Genomic DNA, 20,199 nt, shown 5'->3' with positions numbered 1-20,199 from the left:
GAAAAGAACGTCATGATTGTCGAGTACCTCGCATAAATGATGGAGGCGCTAATCTGACAAAATGTAGCAAAAGGTTATCAGACAAGTCGGTTCGGCTGAATGAATCAATAAATACAACCGCTGGCTAAATAATTGGAGCGGCATATTTTTCCTTGAAACTCGAATGATTTGGAATATAATTAACAACAAACATCAAGCGATTGATAATATTAATCAGAACGTACTTTATTTGACTCTTCTACTTATCTCCAGCTCGTTAAATAGTGGTTGACGTGGTGAACTACAATATAAAATAGTCTTCAAACTGCATAGAAACATTGGAGAGCCTTTCATAGGCAGAAGTCAAATATCCACTTCTATTCCTGAAAAGTTCACTTTTGGAAAGACATGTTTCTCACCACAGAGCGGTGGTGAGCACCGTCGGACGGTGTGGTGCTCTCAGCGGGATAAGCTCCCATAATCAACATTTAAACAAGGCTTCAATGAAACTCTCCCCCCCTTCTCCTCCTGCTCTCTGAATCTCAATCTTGGTCTTGCTCTTCTCGTCTGAGCCTTTGATGTTGGTGCCAGCTAGGACACGAGTGGGTGCAACGATGCTCACTGGCGAGATACACATTCAAAATTCAAAATATTCACACACACACTCACGCAAACAAGAGCAAACACAACAGACGGAGCTCAACGCCGAGTCCAGAACATGAAATGTATTCCCCGTGGAACTGGAAACAGAATTTCTAGTCAGTAGTTGAAAGTGGCATATGTCAGTGAAGCACATAAGAAGATATGTGTGTGTGTGTGTGTGTGTGTGTCAGCTTGATAACGCTCTCCACTCAGCCGTGTTAATAATATCCCCACTCTGATGGGCCCTCAATCATCCACACACACAGGCTGGTATACTGCTGTTGCCTGTGCTATATAGAGCAGTGCAATAAGCAGGAAAAAGTTCTTAGCAGAGGACGTGTGTGGAGGCAGGAACAGCCTTTCCAGAAGACAGCCAGATACGGTGCACCCACGTGTGACACATGTGTCAAACTCGTTCTGGAAACATCTGCATTAATATGCGACTGTGAGAGCCTCCGCTCGGATAAAAAACTCAAGTCTGTACTAACTGAAACTGTTCCAGACCCAACCTGCAGCATGTGGTGAGGGCATCTCTGCCCTCCATCTCTCTCTCATGTGTGCCTTTGTGTATATACAAGCAGAGCTGATTTAATTCCACCAAGACGCATTTGCGATCAACATTTATGCTCCACATCTGTGTTTGGATGTGTGGTTGAAGAGGGGCGACGGAGAGTCTCTGCTACTTCTGATTAAAATGCATTAGAGGAGAAGGAGGCTGGTGAAGGAGGGAGGGAAGGAGGAGATGGCTCTTGTTTAATTTTAAGGAAAGCATCATTACCAATCATTAGGATTCTGTCACGCTCTGTTTTGTCCGTGATCATCATTAGTGGCGTCCTAACAATTTGAGGGTGTGTGTGTGTGCACGTGATGCCTCGATGTGCCGGCCAACAGATTATTCTGCATGCTTTTTGCAACAGATTATTCATATTTTGTAACATAACTTCATCTGGAAAATGTTCTTACGTCATGCCATTATCTGTCTCGCTCTAAATTCCATCTTATATAATGGGTGGTTATTACGCTTCCATCTAATTGTCCGTTACTTACACTTTTATTCCCGAGGAATCGTCTACAACCCTCCTACCTGTGTTTAATTATCTCCTGTCATTTACACTCATCATACTATAAATTCATTACGTGATACTTCAATCATTTACCTTCACTAATCTTATAATAAAACCTGATTTATTAAAAAAGGAGGGGAGAGTCTAGACTGAATTTAAATAAAAGCTGTTAATGGCCGCACGCTCATATTTGCCAGCAGACTGATTTCCATTAGCGGATTTGGTCAAAGGACACAGACGACAAGTGGGAAAGTTTTTGTTGCCCCTCACTTTCGCCTCATATCTAAAACCATTACGCAGAGTTCACTCAATTTAAGCCGGCGGGAATAGACCATAAATAAAATAAATTAGAAATAAAAACCGCACTGGCGTGCAAAAAAAAAATATATATTCCATCTACTGTGCATCGCTGCTTTCAATCTGAGCAATTACAGGGTATTACAAATACAGAGTGCTCAGGAGAGGTCATTTCAGACTACGTCTAAGCACAGCTTTTACTGGTTGGCTGCATTAATCTACTTCTGGACTGTTACATTTCAATGATCCCTTGATTTTTTTGTCCAATGCGTCTCCGCAGAAGTTCAAATTACACCGTTTTCCCCCCCCCTCGGGTGCATCACACCCCCAGCAGGCCACCTGAACAGATAATAGAGGATGTTCCCTCACGATTAGGAGTACGACAGCGATATGATGGAGACGAGCTGCAGCTGAGTATCATCAACGACGCTAAAGTACCCCAAATTACAGCAGAGTGCCTCTTCGAAGCTGTTACAGCATTTACATGACAGTTACCAAAAGTATAGAGTAGAACTCTTCCCCCTCTCCCTGCTTGTCCCAGTAATTGTCATAGCAACCTGTGAAATACAGGGGCTCAGCTCAAGTGACCAATAAATAACAGTAATTTCGGATTTCTGAAAAAGAAAAATTCTCTAACCAATCAAAACCTTCTACACGATAGCTCAATTTGACAAACCCACAGCGTTATCCGCTATCAGATACTGTAGGTGATGCTATGATACGCCGGCCGCTTGGGTTTTAAACGGACAATGATGCTTCTCTACTCTGACAAGAATGGTAGTTGTAGAGAAAACCCTCAGGAGACGCCGGCAGGAGCTCATGAAGGATGCCTTCGTGAAGCAAGCCTGCCTGGCCGGTTGCCACTGCAGCAGTCTTTGCTTCCGTCAGGTTGGAAAACAGTGATATGGGACTAAAAAAAAAAAAAAAAGAGTGCATATTTAAACTAATGCTGGATGCAAATGCAAAAAACTCAAAAAGCTTTTTCATTCAGCCACTTTTTCATCCCGGGGACTAATTAGTCACAACAAGCCAGACGTACCGCTGTGACCAAGCAGAGCTCAACCTGAGGCTCACGACTCCCCGAGGACACACCATCACAAACAAAATACCACGGCCATTAAAAGCATTTTCTGTTAGAAAGGAGCAGGATGGAAAACAGCACTTTACTCTGTTGGCCGATGTGCTTTTTGTGTTTAAATAAAAACACGGAGCGTGAGACGCAAAGCCTCAAATAGTGACAAAGAGGAACATGTTTGTGATGCAAAGACAAATGTATTTATGATTTCTTTTTTTTTATTTTGGATTACCATTTGTATGAGAAACAGTGCGTTTGGGCCAATGTGCATCACCTGACCTGCAATTCTGTCTGCAGCTACTACGCCCACGTTGTCTCACGAGCCCAGCATGAGGCTCAGCGAGTAGCTTATCCTGATTATTTATGGTAAGAGGTGCAGGTCCACCCAAAGACATAAGCCAAAATGATTCCCTGACGCAGACAAAAGAATATGTAAAAGGTGTCTTTGTGTGGAACTTCTCCCCACTTGTAACCTTGGTTGAAATCTCGCGAGGCGAAGCGAAGGCCTCGGCAGCTTCCCCGTGCTCTTACTACGAAGCAGCTGTCTAACCGATTTGAAAAAACTATGAAATGTGAGCCACGGTGATTGCAAATACAAATTTGAATATGAACACGAGTGCCTTTTGTTTGGTCCTCAATCAACTGAAAAAGCAGGAGAGAAAACAACACTTGAGATGTACCGTTGGCTGCCATCGTGTTTTCAGGGACAGTAAAAGAGCCGTCTCCGAGTCTGACAAGTGTCAAGCGTGTTGCTACGCGCTGCTATTGTTCGGCGTGAGTGCTAATTTATTGACTGAAGGCTTTGGGTCTCCATCTAGTCACTTCAACGAGCGAGAAAAAGGGTTTGCTAATGCCTGCCGGGGAGATGATTTAGAAAAATACCCCCCCAAAAAAACGCCAGCGATGAGCTTGTTGCAGCGTACGTGTTTGCGTGCGTGCTCTTACCTTGCGGCCGTCGCTGGCGTGGCAGTTGACGTTGAGCGGAGTGAGCAGGGCCATTAGCTTCTCCTCGTTTCCACTCCTGCAAAACGCGCACACACAACACACAAAACACATGTATTAGATAGAAAACATCCAACGCTGTACAGTAGAGGATTAGCACTGTTTCTCAGCAGGAGGGCGTGGGAGAGAATATGGGGGGGAATGAGATGGAAAAAGAAGAATTTCATCTGTAGGAACAGAGCGACTTAAAGAAATGGATAGATGGAAGCGTGTGTGTGTGTGTTTCCTTGTAACTGCATCAAGCTAAACAAATCCGTTTGATCATTTCCATTCCTAGCTGCGGTGGAGTTAAGACTTTGTGAATGTTGTTCCTGGTTCCTAGGCTCGCTGCCCTGGCATTGGGTGACCACCAGGAGAGCGTTGCCAAGGCAGCGGCCGGTTCAACTAACATCCCCATGAAAGCCGTAAAGGAAGAAGCTGTCAGAGGCGAAGAAAAGGATTATTCTTCTATTCTCCCATGTCCCCTTCCTCTCCCTCTTTCCTGCCTCTCCTTCATTCTTCATGTTTATACATCTTTCACTCTCTGACCAAAAGAGAAAAATCCACATCCTCCTCTCACTCTTCCTGTTTTCCCTCCAACTATACCTGCTACCCTCGGGTTCTCATTCTACACCTTGATACCATGAGATGTGTCCCTCCCTGTTTAATAGATGTATGGACAGCACAACTAGCATTTTATAGGATTATAGTCCTGGCATTCTGATGAGTGCAGAATGAATAAGAAGCCTAAGTTCCCTTCGTCCCCATTTCAAGTCTTAAGGATGAGCTAAGCGAACCATCTGCAGGTCCAAGCTCCGTATTTAATGGACAGATGTGAAATCAATCCTTTCATTTAACGCTCCCCCAAAAAAATCTCAGATGTTAAGTTGTTCTCAGGCAACGGCTCCAGGTCTCCTGGCAATATCCCCGTGTTCACAAGTCTAGTTATATATCATATCTGATATCTTTCAGTCTAACACGTTTCAGAAGGTGAAATCGGCAGCGTCTTCGTGTTGTGAATGTCTGATGTCGCACACAAACGCTCTCCACGGGCCCACCGGGGACATCGCTCACAACCAAGCCCGGATGTTTATCCTTTTGTGTACGTGGAGAGAAATGACAATTTCTGTGAGTGTGATTGGATCTTCCCTTCTTCTTAAATCTACACTTTCATCTGATCTCAGAGCCCGTCGAATCACTTCAGCTGTAAATTAACGGTTTGAATGTACCGAAGATAAACAACAGCCTTCTGGGAAGTCATCAATTACATTTGGATCGGTTAAAGCTGCGATAATCAACGTTTTGTAGGTTTTAAAGGTATTTGTAGTAGAAATCCACATACTCTGAACTTGCAATCTTATACTTAATATCCTTCTACTTCATTACATTTCAGAAAAGATATTTGAATCAGGGTTTCTGCCAGCGATGTTGCGTGGCCCAGTTGCAAGTATCCCTTGACTGCCAGCAGCCCGACGCTATCTATGTTTCCAACTGAGCCGGCCCACTGAACTGCAGCTCCAAACACATCTACAAGAATCCCCTGATGCCTCGGCCCAGCGGGGGGTCAACTTAGGCTCAGCGGGCCACCGGGCTCGCAACACACTGGTGGAAACCCTGTTAATGATCACGAAGCTTTAAGCAGCTGATACGGTTGACACCATTTTTTTTTTTTTACAGCTAATAGATTCTAAGAGAAGACACAAATAAGCAAAGACTTTGAATCAACCAACGTGACTTGCTCGCTGCTTGCTGGAGGCCAGACTGTACACTCCTCTCACATTAATGATTATGCTATTTTAAGTCAATGTACAGAGTCACTGCCTTCCCGTCAGACTGAGCAGTTTCACCTCAGATTCTTCTACACCACTGTGTGAAGACGCTGTCAGGGCCACAAGTAAAAAACAAAATAAAGTAGAAAACAACCACATCTACAAGCCATGTGTGGGAGTTATTTGACCAAAACACAACCCAAAAAAAATATGTTTTTTTAAAAAAGAAAAGAAAAAACAATCTGAAAAATGACGTCTGTGATGAGCCTGTCAGCGGCTCAGCTGTGATGGAGGCACACCGAGTTCACATTTCACACTTCAACAGCCTCCTGACCCCGTATTACACTGGGGTGCTGCTATGCTATGCCAGCTGCTTTCTTGTGTGTGTGCGTGTGTGTGTGTGTGTGTGTGTGTGTGTGTGTGTGTGCGTGTGTGTGTGTGTGTGTGAATGTCTGGGAGAGAGGGAGAGAGAGAAAGAAGGGGGAGATAAAGTAGCTGTTGAGGTATTGAGCGCTCAGCCACCCACACACAATCCCAAACGAAAGCTATGCCATTTCATGCAAGAGACTAAAACACACACACACACACACACACACACACACAAACACCCATTGCCCACATGCACTGCCTGCAACCATAACATTCACAAGTGTCCCTGGCCCACATGTTCTCTGAAAACATGACTAGAGCTGTGTGTGTGTGTGTGTGTGTGTGTGTGTGTGTGTGTGTGTGTGTGTTGGAGGTAAAGGATGAAGTAATAAACCATTTGACACACACACAGAGAGGGGCCATCAAAAGAGCTGAATGCATGTTGGAAGGAAAACTGAAGGCGGCAGCAGATGATGGAATATAAACAAAAGAGAAATAAGCCAAAGAGATGAAGAAATGGAGGGAGACGAGAGGAAAGGGATGAAAAAAAAACAAGGCAAGAGAAAACAGGAATGGAGGAAACGAAAGAGAAGCGATCGAGAGGAGGAAACGAGGAAAAGGTTGTGAGAAGAAAAGACAGGAAATGTAGAACAAGAAAGGAACAGAGAGGGAAAACAAAAAGGGCGAGAGAAAAACAAGGACCGGAAACAGAGAACATAAGTGGATCAAAGAGGAGAGGAAGAGGAGGGAGCAAAGAAGAGGGGAGGAGGACAAGAATAAATGACAGAACAAAACAATAAAAAGAAGAGGAAATGAGAAGAAACAGTGGTAGAGGAGGAGACAGCGACATAAGCGAGGAAACAAGACGGCGAAAAGGAGCGGAGAAGGAAGGAAGCGTGGAAAGAAAAGATCGGAGGGAGCCAGTGAACTTGGCAGGTGGACGAGGAAGCAGAGGAGGAAACACATAATGAGGCATGAACAAAAAGCCAAATGAAAACAAAGAGCATGCAGAGTGTGGTACTCACCTCGCCGCCTCCAGCAGCTCATCCTTTTTGTATTCACCTAGATGGTTGCAGAAGATCATAGTGTCAGACAACTGGCCGCCAACACACATCGACCACACACAGACGCACATGATCAGCCGCACACGTAAAGACACACAAACACACACACACACAGAGGAAGGATCTATCCATTGGGGGAAGAAGACAACCTCTCTCTTTCTATCTCTCCTCCTCCCCCCTCCTCCTCCTCCCCTCTTTCTCTGCCATTCTCGCTCAGTGCGCACCCCTCTGGCTCCGGTTGCCGTGGCGATGCGTTGCCGGCAGCGACCACAGCATGTTCATTGTTTGGGCGACGTGCGGCGGACTGACACGCGCGCTGCCTCTATCCGTCCGTGTGTCCGTCCATCCCTCCCTCCTTTGCCGCGTTCGCCTCCCGTCTCTCCGCCGCCGCTCATGCTGCTAACCATCTTCCCTTGTTCTCCATCATCTCTGTCCCTGTCTCTCTCTCTCCCTCCCTCCCCCCCCGTGGGTGCAGTTACCATCAAAAATCACAACAGAAATAAACAAACCCCTCCCCCTACCTCCCTCGCCCTCTACCCAGCTCTCTCTCCCTCGTTAAGCCCTGCCCCCCTGCAACTACAGTCACAACACACACACCTTCCCATATGTGTCGTTTCTGCCTGGGAAACAGGGAAGGGTCGGGCAGAGGGGGGATCTTCTCAGACAGGGAACCTATGACATCGCTGTCTTACACGCTTGTTGAGGCTTTTTTGTCACCAGGCTTTGGTCATCATTAAGCTGAGAAAAGTTCCACCATTTTTGGATTATCAATTTTTTTTTAATTGGCGATTTTCGATTTGCCTAACATTCCTGATCAGTCTGCGGTAATAATCCATGAGGGATTAAACGTGTGTTGACATTTACAACTGAAATATAATAAATCTCCTGTGGCATTACTCCTGTGAAGTTGTGGGACTCAACACTGATGGAAAAAGTCAAAACTGAAGCAGCAGAGGCGGAAATGACTCCCGACACGAAAGCTCCAAAAACACTGGGTCCTACACTTCCCATAATGCAGGTCAATAGCACCTCCATTAGACCCTCCCACCTCCTAAATGCTCACCTCCATGTGTTAAACCTTTAAGTATTACCGGTAAGCTGGAGCCAGGAGGCGGTTCTAAAGTATAAATGCCAAACAGAAAGGTTAAAACAAGTTCTGGTTTTATGGGAAGTTAAATGGCGTAACAATCTTTTCTCGGGGCTCAGTGACATAATCGGAGACTTTCATGCCGTGTTCCCGCTGCGTGGTACGACGCCGCGGGAAACTATCGTGACGTGTTTTGAGAAAAAGAACTGAATCATTTTAACGGCAACCAAACAGAAGATGTGCACGTAGTTTGTAGTTTTGCGAGCGGTCGAGTGAATTAAAACTTGCGGCAGCTATTGAGCCTACGTTGGCTGGTTTGTACGAGATGTGGCGACTCTAGGAAGAAAAGTGGCTTTGCTGTAAAAGAGCTCCAGCAGCTATACGGCTGAACTTTGCTAAACTCGATAGCACTTGGTCAGCGGATCATTTTGAACAACTGCAGGGAGGAAGAGTAGAAGAAGAGCTGCCACACTGAGATGTTAATTGGATGTAGAGCTGCAGGCGATAGGCTCTTACTGCTGTTTGCACGGTGACCTACCATCACTCATCAAGGTAAACAATGTTCTCAGCAGAAAGCTTGAAAGACAAGGTCCGACCTCAGACTTTGCTATTTTTACTGAAAGGTGCCCTGAAGGCTTTTTTCACACGTGAAAAACCAATATGTGAAATAATCAGCATGTTTAGCCGAGAGGGGCTTAGAATTAAAATGGGAGGGGAAACACAATCAAAAGGAAGATGGATAGGTAAATGTGATACGGATGAATGGAAAGAGGATGAGGAGGATGAGGAGGATGGGCGGTGTGTACTCGGCGCTAACGGTGGGGTGAGGAGCGGAGAAGAAAGGTTACGGAGAAGGGAAAAGGGGGGGGGGAACAAAGGATTTGTAGATGAAAGAGAGACGGGATGATTAGGGATCTGAAAACTGACATGCATGGATTTGACACGGTATAATTGGTGTTAGGGAGGCTAAGGCGGAACAGTCGGAGGAAGAAGAAAGGGGGAGACGGTGAGACGGAGAGAGAGAGAGAAATATGAATACAATAAGTAGAAGAGAGGAATGTAGAGGGACGGATCACTAAATGAGATGATGTACTTTTCAACCAGACAATCCTTTACCACACACACACACACACACACACACACACACACACACACACACACACACACACACACACACACACACACACACACACACACACACACACACACACACACACACACACACACACACACACAAGAGTAAATGGCATTATCCTATTTTCAAACTTTATTCAAACTTTTTCTAACTTTATTGGTTTAAAAATCAAGCTTTATATATATATATATATATATATATATATATATATATATATATATATATCTGATATAGCTAGAGTGTGCACGGGAAGCCACCAAGGATTATGCACCTCTCTGTGCAGAGGTGGCTTTCTAAACAACAACAAAACCTTTTAAGTGATTTCGCTCCCCCAGTTTTCAGCCCTCACAAATGCATTTCCTTTTCCACTTGACGTCCAATAAAAATCTCAAGGGAAAGATTTTTCCTTTTGATGGATGACTAATAAGTGCGAGGGAGTGACTCGGTCTCCCAATTCAATCAGGGTGTAACTTACACCTGAATGAAAACATATTCTACATCATTATGTTCAGCTGAGTCGTGCTGGGACGGCCCACGGATGAACTGTTGGCAATACGAGATATACTTTCTGCACGGCCCCAGTTTGCATGGAATATTATTCATTCTTTGAGAGCTAAAGTAATTGTGACAAGCAGTTTAATTTGATTCTTTCACTCTGTCACACACACACACACACACACACACACACACACACACACACACACACACACACACACACACACACACACACACACACACACACACACACACACACACACACACACACACACACACACTCAGCAAGCAAGGATGAGGACAGGTTAGCTTAGCACAGCTGTTCATCTGCTGTCACTCTGCTGGACAACACTTCCCACAGCTCATCTATACATAATCATACATCGGAGATAGAAGAGAGCCCACGCTGTATTTTCTGACATACAGCACAATGTTGGGAACTGTGAAACTGAGACTTATAAAAACTAAAGAACATACGACCACTAGGAGTCATCAAAGACATCAATTCTACAACACTCAACCTAACAATATGGTCATTTAATGGATGGAAAACAATAAACAAGGTGAAATAAAGATCCTTGTAGGTTTGAGTGCATATTACATGATTGGACCTGCTGCTGCAAGAATAAAATGATGTGCAAACACGTCCCCTAGCTGGCTAGCTTGTTAAAGTGACATGTTGGCGGTGACAACGGACAGGGATGAAAAAGAAAAGCAAACAGGGGGTGAAGGGGTCCGGCTTTATCCCCACAGCTTCATGCAGCTATGCTGTAAGACGGACGAGGAGGTATGCATTTAAGTATGTATGAACACGTCTGTGTGTGTGTGTGTGTGTGTGTGGCGTCGACAGTCCTGCTGACTCCAAATAGAAGAGACAAGGCCGGGTTAAAGCTTGGGACAGGCTTGCTGCCTCCTGCATGATGATATTATGTGTGTGTGTGTGTGTGTGTGTGTGTGTGTGTGTGTGTGTCACTCCCTTGGCAGAGTGCAGTAGACATCGGCGATCACGGCTTGAATTCCAATTGTGCTTGTGAATGCTTTAAAGCATGTATTCGTTTGCATACACGTGTGTGTGTGTGTGTGTGTGCGTGTGTGTGTGTGCGTGTGTGTGTTTGTGTGCGTGCGTGCACAAGTGTGATTCCAGGGTCGTGCACAGGTGAGTACAAGTCAATGTCAGACAGTCACACTATATATACACACACACACACACACACACACACACACACACACACACACACACACACACACACACACACACACACACACACACACACACACACACAGACACTGTATATCTTGTCCATGTAGCAAGAACCTAGCGTTCCGTCTGTGTGTGTTCTAAGTGGATGTACGAGCACAGATGATGCTGACTGATGCTGACTGGACCATGAGTCGCCTCGCTGCCCAGCTGTCTGCTCGGGTGTGTGTGTCCGTGTGTGTGTGTGTGTGCGTGTGTGATAAAATCAAATGTCATTTATTGTAGAAGCAGTTTATCCACTGTTATACAACAACTGGCTTCCAGTCAGGACTTGGACAATCCACTTTTAACCTGAGCAAGGTTGCAACTGCGGAGGTGGATCTGCCTGCAGAGCAGTCAAAAGGAATAAATAGATGGGAGGTGTGCGGGAAATTATGGAGGAGGGGTGTTCGGGCCCTGACTCTACTTACTTCCACACACTCACCGTTTACACCGTGTGATTAATTGCTTCACACTGTGCACCGAGGGGAGATTAATTATCTGTATTCGGCTGCCCTTTCCACCTCTCACTTTGGGTTTTGCAAACTTAAGAAGCTGGACGTTTTCGTCAGCGTATACCTCTCTGCACTCCTGGTGCGATGTCGGTGTTCGCCTGTCTGTGACCTTGAGTGGGCAGCGGCTCCCAAAATGTTTTTTATTTAAACTATGATTTTCATTGCGGCCAGTCTCGGTGCAATGGACAGTGGGTTCTTCAGAATAAACATTTCTTATCAACAGTGGGCGGTGCTTTCAAGCCGCTTTGAAATGTCTTTGTTCCTGCTTGGTAAGAAGGAAATCTGTGCGTGGTATCACGTAGATAGCGATGTTAATGGAAGCAGGGGTTGATGAACAAAGTGATGCATTTTTGTACTGAAACGATCTCAGTTGAACAAATAAACCAAAATAAAAGCCTCGTCATAGTTCTGTCGGGATTTCATGTCCTATGATTTTCCTTCCCTGAGCTTCTTCCTCTAACATCTAGAGCGACGCTGCCCTTGAGGGCTGCGAGAGGCTCTCCTGTACAAAAAAAACAAACAAGAAAAAAAAACAAATGCTAATTTATGATCTTATCAGGGAAGTAGTTTGCATGCCTGAAAAAGCCGCAGCACATTAGAATATATTTCCTTCACTGTTCGTTAAACAGATACAAAAGGACAGGAAGGGGGTCGGAGGGGGGTCGTGACACGCACGCACGCACGCACGCACGCACGCACGCACGCACGCACGCACGCTATGGCGTCAGAATCGTTTCATATTACTTGCGCAACTATCAACTGAACGCGTCACACCCGCGTGCTTTGACGCCTGTGCAGCACACAGCGCCTGACGTGTAATGTAGTTGCCTCCCCTGGTTGACTGAAATGAACAGGCCAACTACATTACGCGTTCAAGTTACGCGGAGTAGGTGCGCACAGCAGATCAATTCCGGCCGCGCAGCATCAGAATCTGCGACCGCACGTGCGTGTGAACGCGTAACAACATTTGTCAAACAGTGACAGACAGACGTGCGCACGCTGCTTCATATGTACGCAGCTTCTTGTTACGCATAACAAATAACCATGCGTTCACATACACGCTGCTGCGCATCTTTCTAAGTGTTTTGACATCGATTTACCTACACACACACACACACACACACACACACACACACACACACACACACACACACACACACACACACACACACACACACACACACACACACACACACACACACACACACACACACACACACACACACACACACACACACACACACGAGCTATTTGGCGGTTCAGTATCTCTCCCACGGAAACTCCGACACACAACCTGGAGGATCGAACTGCCAGTCCTCCGACTAGAGGGCGACCCGCTCTCCAGCCCCGAGGTACTGACCCTCAGTCGGCCACCACGTACCCAGGCTGCACTGCAGCAAACTCTCAGGTCCACCAATGCCATTTTCGATACGCACACATTTCAAACTGATTTCCACATCCAGGAGATACAGGTCAGTACTTTTCTTTAATCATTTTTTTGTTCATTAACCATTGGCCGACTGCCCCTCGCTAACTTACTCAGCATTGTGGAGCTGTGCAGCCGTGTGGAAAACTAGGCAATGTTAGCTGCAGGAAAACAGCCCAAACAAACGGAACCACGCACACGCACCCACTCACTTTGTTTTGCGTCTCTTGCTGTGTCATTCTGGAAATAGTGGGCCCCTGTGCTCATCCGTCACTGGGGCTCCAATCGAACAGCAGGTAATCAATGAGGATGTCACTGATATGAGGAAAGCCCCACACACACACACACACACACACACACACACACACACACACACACACACACACACACACACACACACACACACACACACACACACACACACACACACACACACACACACACACAGCCTTTGCTCCCGCTGCATTAGCAGGACGGAGCCTTCAGAGCAGCTACAGCAGTTCTTTGTCTTCATGATTAGGCTGTTAACGTACACACCGATCAGAGCTCCCCTCTCTCTCCCAGTTTCTTGGCTTTCACAGGGTGTCGCATCAATTCATCTCTCTGTTCTGTCCGTCACCCAAGCCAGTAAGCATCTTCATCTTTTCCCCCTCACTCACTTTCAATTTGTGCATTTGTTCCCTCCTTCGACGTCTGTCCACTTTCCTTCTTTTTCCCTCGCTTCTTCCCCACCCTCCTCTCCTCCTCTTTCCCCTCACCTCATTCTTTCGACTTTGTCCTCGTCTCCAGGCCCCTCCCCCTTGTTCTCTTAAATCTCTCATTGCTTTCCGCTGGCCGTTTTGAGAGAGCTGGTTAATTTTCTGCTATGTTAAAGCCGCCTGCCCACCACGGACCTTTCTTCAAAGCAAAGCAAAGTCATTTTCTTTTTCTCTTTATTTAAATAAGAGTGGAAGTGCTTGCTGACAGCATGTCCTCAACACACAGCATGACAGGGCTACAGTTTTAATGAACACACACACACACACACACAGACAATTTTTTGTGAAAGTACACCACGCTTCAAACCGCTACTAGTCCTGCAGCAACAGCAGGAGCAGGGACAAACGATTCCCAAAGCTTCTGTTCAGCAGCGCTTCCTTCAAAAGCAGCGCCGGGTGGACACGAGCCCCGATTGATTCCAAGAGATGAAAAATGTGATCAGTGCCGATTCCAGGTTGAGAGAAGACAACATGGATACAGTACGAAAAGGCAAGGCGTGACAAGGCGAGCGTATTTGTATAACGGATTTTATCAAAGTGCTTTACACGACCAAGAGAAAATAAAGAGTAAATCGCAAGAAAGGGTTGATAATGGTTGTCGGCATGTTGACAAAGAGGCTCTTTAATGGTGCCCAGGCTGGTGTCTGTTAGGGTTCATTATATTAGACCCACCTGATGGGTACGTATCTCTCTAAAAACAGATCCTTGCCTCATAGGGAAAATCTGTAGGCAACAGCAAAAGATTTTGGTATCTGAAGCATTCCGGTTTCCATCTGTAGTCCTAGTAGTGTTGACCAATCACATTCGAGCAGGCTTTGGTTGATTGAGTGGAGAGCAAAATACTACATTATTTATTTACTGAACTACCAGAAAACAAGCTGTAGCAAGATATGCATTGTTATCGAGGTATGAATCGACCTCATCACACTCACTGATAAGCCCCGCCCACAAGCAGCCAGCCAAAAACAAAAGGAGGAACTAGGCGTACACCTAACCACTCGACCACAACCAAAAGGTACAGACTGAACTTTTCTCCGTTCCCAATCATGGCTTCCTTGCCTTTCCCCGTTGGCTCGACGTCTTCATAACTCTCCCATGTCGATTCTTATCAGCATCCATCACCATTTCTGCCTCAATGAGATTTATGAAAGGTTCAAACCTATTTTTTAGTTTTAGTGCCACGGCTGACTGTGGACTGTGTTTATGTCTGCCAATGGCCGTCCGCCAGACATCCGGAGTTAAAGTTGGCCGAAGCCGTAAATGTTCCTCCGCGTTCGAGTACAGTCTTGCACTTAAAGTTTTGTACCAAGATTATCCAGGACTTCGCCGTTTCAGTTACAGTGATTCTTGGAGAAAGTTACGGTGTCATTTAGATGTCCATTTAAATCGAGTTGAGTGGAGTCCTGCTGATCTAATTCACCGGTGGGAGACATTGGGAGTTTCAGAGTCTACTCCGGTGCAAATATTCTTTTGAGTACGGCAATATTCTGTAGTCGTTTACGGCAATCTGTGCACTCCATCAATGCAGATGAGCAGAGAGGCAGTGTTGTCTGAGACACTGTTGTCAGGAGCTCAGTCGGCTGCTGTTACGGAGGAAGTCACAAGTCAATGATGCGACCGGGGGTTTCCGTCATAAATTATCCTGCCAATTAACGTTTAATCTCAAATACATATCCTGCCAGTGATTTAGTTATGACAGGGAACCACCCACACGGCAAAACAACTAGGGAAAGTAACAGAAATAATAGCATAATCATAAAGGGAAGAGAAAATGCATCTGCACTGGAGTAAAGCAGGACAAAGCCACTTCATTCTCTAGAAATTCACCTTTCTTCTGTCCCAGAACATATGCCGATATGTCCCCATATCAGCATATAGCCATAGGTTCGGTGTTGGTGACAGCCTATTATTACAGCCTGTAACTCATTCCCGAGGATAAAAAGCCAACTATGACAAGATGACAGGGCATTCTTGACTGTTCAGCGTTGTCGCATTTTGCATTTGTTCACTCGGCCTCTTCGAGTTGTCATCACCGAGGCTTCTTGACAGAATGGAGACGAGGCGAGATCCAAGTTACAGCTGGACACGGAGCTGAAAACCACCTGGGGAAGACGCACTGTAACTGTCATGTCTGAACCAAGCCTGAGCGACACTGTTCACACCGAGTTAAACAGCGAATATGTGGGAATATGAAAAATCCAATCTTAAAAGTCTCTGATGTCGAGTTCCGTTTGAGATATTTAAAGCGCAAATGCCGTTTGTTCAATTCGGGAAATTGATTTTTGTCGAAAACTTCCAAACATGTTTTACAAAATGAAGGAAATGAGACACAGTGAGTAAATTGATTTTCAATAGGGCAACTAGGTCATTGCTTTAGTAGAAGTAATAGGATTCATCAATGAAAGAGAATGGGGAAAATACAAGGAAAAAAAGGTCTGCATCGTAAATCCACTAATCCAAAGAGTGTATCATACAATCATACATTATATACTGGATATCTTATGATCCATTGTTTAGACCAAGACGAGAATCCTGACTACTATGTATGTAGTCGTCTATATGCAGAAAAGTCACACAGAAATTGCACTTTCCAACCCAAACTGAACATCGCAAAGAACGAAAAGAGAAAAAACTAGAGACTACATTGGCATGGACACCCAGGTCTCACTTCCAACTCATCAAATACCGATGGTTAGTCAGTGGCCCCTAGGCGTCCGATACTCCAGCACCGCACTTTCAATTAACTCCAACATAAACCTTCCCGCGTCATTATGAGGCGCTCAGAGCAACTCACTTTGTACAAAGGGTGAGATAGTCCACAAAGGCCGGGCTGGAGAGGAGGTCGATGGGTCAAACAAACGTGGGACTTTCGCCCAGGAGACCGCTATTTATGTCCTGTGTGATGACGTGCTGAAGCTACAAAGCTCCGCCTCCTCTGTGGCACAGCTCTGTGTGAATTTTATTAAAAGTGTATTAATATTGTCCAATGTCCACACCGAGGTCGACAAAGCACTCCACAAAACTCACAGATAAGATTCCCTGCTTTATGATTAGATGTGGTCATAAAATATGATTACAGACATTCAAAGCTGCTCAATAGACGTTTAAAAAATATATATTTAACTACGGTATTTATTGATGCGGATGAAAGGGTGTCCGTTTCATTTATTTTATTTTATACATTGGCCAAATTAACGGTTTAAAACGGTGTCGTCTCTGAAAGCCTTTATAATGAAAGCCTGAATGAATTTAATGACATGCAAACATGTTTGATAATGCTGGACACATACCAGACAAGGTTGGGGGGGAAAAAAGATACATAGCTTTCATATCAAAGGGTTGACAACACTTCATAAAAACATGGACAAGTCTGAAACCTCATCCCGGAGGCCAAACTGGCTATCCTCCCATCTGGTTTGGCACTTACCCTAAGGCAAACAACGAGACGCCACACAGAGCAACTGAAACAAAGGGTGAGGTCGATTTGTTCCTATCAGAAAGGGAACATTCTGTGTACAAAAGTGTGAGTATGCGTTTAAAACGAGTGAGGCTGAAAGCAATAAGAGAGTGTGTGTGTGTCTGTGTGTGTTGACTGAGGTCCGGAGGGGAGAATTGATCTCTCTGAGGCTCAGGAGCAGCAAGTCTGTGAATACCAATCAGAGGTAATTAATAGCGGCTAATGGACTCTGTTTCTCTCACTCCATGTTCCCCTTTTCTCTGGCTCTTGCCATTTTTTTTTTTATTATGCAGCAATAATGAATTCTTCCCTTCTTTATTTACTCTACTGAGCTACAGGCTTACTGAAAGACCTTTCAAAACGTCTGTAATGCAAAGTAATGAAATTACCTCCTACTGGCTGATCTTTGGTGCCAGATAACGCTATACCATGTGGGCGTGGTGCTCTACTCTATTCATCACAGACAACAGCTGACTCGGCCTGACACCTCTGTGCAGCAAGTGAACAAAACACCACATGTACTAACAGCATTGCAAACCATAGTTACTAATATAAAATATGCAACAATATTACAGCATGTTGCGGCTGAATCCAAATGGAAAAAGACGCTACAGTGTCTCCGTCGACTTTTTAAGGCTTTGAAATGATTTATCGGCCGACAGAGATTCAACACCCTGACCACCACCCCGTGTTGCGTTCCAGCAGGTCTCCGTGCCCCTGCTGTCACGTAACAAGCAGCGTGTTGGCACAGCCAAATGGAACAGCAGGGACCGACTCAAGGACCTGTTACCTTTGAAGACCACATGCATCATAACCGGCGGACAGCCTAGTGCCGCTCTGAAGTCCGAGATAAAAAGTAGCAGAGGAACGAAAGCCTTCGTAGAAACGAGCGGTTCTCTGCTGAGGATCTGCTCACGCGCAGAGTGAAAGCATGCAAGCGAACCATCTACGGGAGCTTTAAAACCCAGCATATTCCTGTTAACTTCTTCCATTGGTTTATTTCTTATGAAAAGACTTTGAAGCACACTTTCAGTCTTGAGACAATATGGATATTTTCACCTTTGCGGAATATGTGCCTCAAAGTTCAACCCACATAGCTGTCATTCATCCCGTCATCCAGCCCGAGGCTGTAGGACTGCATCCTCTATATAGGTGTTATTCTCTGGATAAAATCTATATTCTATATGCATAGCAGTTTTACTATTTGAGACAAAAAAGGATGCTGACAAAATCAACAATGAGCTCTTAACAGGAATGTAAACAATCTCAGAGAGATTACAACATTAATTACCTTGACCAGTTAATTTGTATAGAGCTTAAGTTTCAGCAGTTTGTTAGTAGATGGCTTTAGTGGACAAATGCCCTTCGCTCAGGAGGATTACGATCACCAACCTCCACCTTCCAACACTGAATATAATCTTAGCTGCTTTCTGCACCAACTACTCCTGGAAGAGCACTTCATAGACTGAAATAAGAGGACGAGGCATGCTGAGACGTTCCACAAGAAGGGCAGAAAGAGAATAAATGACAAATGTCTGAGCGGGAAGACGGAGAGGCTGATTGCTACGGAGCTGGAGACGGTTGAGAGGCAGCAGGGGGGGCAAAGGGACGGAGTATGGACGACGTGTCAAAGGGAAAGATCGACACCATGGCTGATGTAAGGATGAGGTGCGGATGGAGTACAAGCTGTACTTGCAAGCTCATTAAGCAACGTCGTAATTGATGAGCGCGGGGAAAAAAAGCGATGGAGATACGAGGGGAGAAGGGAAAGAATTGTCAAGGGCAGAAACGACTTGATGAAAGTGTCCTAATCACTGCTTTTCTTTCCGGCCAGAGGAAGATGGATCGCTAACTACGCGGGGAGACGGATGTAAAGACAAATCCTCCTGGTGATCCCTTTGTTTTCCCAGAGTGAGCTCTTCACATAATTACGGTGCATTTCTCTTGATTACCTATCTGGGGAACTTATATGGGATGTCTGGGGGTTTCCGGAGTTTTTGATAAAACTCTCACGTTTCTGTAGAAACCTTGACGGCTAACTTGCCATAAAGGCTGGAAGCAGGAGAAAGCTAGCCTGGCTCAAATTAAAAAGTAACAAAAATCAACTTACAGGCACCTATAGAGAGCACTAGTTATAATTAACTAAAAAAAATGTGCCAAATTGTCCCCGTATGTCGACGATTATGCCGTCTCTCTCTCTATCGTACTCGCCGAGTTACGTATCCATCCACATTATACTGTGAAAATACTTTGTCCATCAAAACACTAAATATGCTCCTCAGGTGCACAAACCTCTCATTCACTTTGTGATGAAGAGCAGTGGTCGTACTGAAAACGACTTTGCTTGGCCACAAAAAAAAATGCTAATCCTCAACAGTGACACGGGGCTATAAATCAGATCTAAAATATGCCGGCTTCACTCCAGCATCTGATAAATGTTGTGTACGGTGGGGCCGTCCGAATTTAGCTCCGGGGAGCTGGTGACCATTTAGTGATAGTCTAATCGCGTAGCAAATCTGCGCATGCTGTCCTTTGTAACCCGATAAGGAACAATATAATTAATTTGGAAGCTCTCGAGGCTCTGACGCTACGAAAGCACAACGGAGGAATGAGAATTTACATTTCTGTCAGACTCAATTGTCCGTTTTGAGCTGCTTATGGTGCAACGGCAGACTCCACGTTCATTTAGATAGCTCAGTGTACTTGTATGTGGAGAATCCTGCTGTCTGGGCCTTCGTCATCAGATTTTAACAGTTGTGCATGTGTGTGTGCCTGCTGCTGTGATGGGAATAGCGGTGTTTCATACTTCAGACTAAACTGCAGAGTAGTTTGTGCTTGTAAACGGGCAT

The 20,199-nt window shown here is 45.2% G+C and overlaps 1 protein-coding gene across 2 annotated transcripts in view; it reads right to left on the bottom strand.

Moving 5' to 3' along the window:
- The window catches only part of LOC311030417 (poly [ADP-ribose] polymerase tankyrase-1-like), a 61,032-nt gene that overhangs the window by 28,828 nt on the left and 12,005 nt on the right, over positions 1–20,199 (bottom strand). For both annotated transcript variants that reach the window (XM_084036155.1, XM_084036154.1), the window contains exons 5-6: positions 7,202–7,238; positions 4,003–4,078 (exon numbers count right to left, since the gene is read on the bottom strand). In XM_084036155.1, coding sequence (XP_083892281.1) covers positions 4,003–4,078; positions 7,202–7,238 — 113 coding nt within the window. The remainder of the gene's footprint in view (positions 1–4,002; positions 4,079–7,201; positions 7,239–20,199) is intronic.

Source organism: Eutrigla gurnardus (genome assembly GCF_963514095.1).
Source record: "Eutrigla gurnardus genome assembly, chromosome: 19".
NCBI classification, from domain to species: Eukaryota; Metazoa; Chordata; class Actinopteri; order Perciformes; family Triglidae; genus Eutrigla; species Eutrigla gurnardus.
Note: the sequence above shows the minus strand (reverse complement) of the source record. Positions and strands in the feature narration are given on the sequence as shown.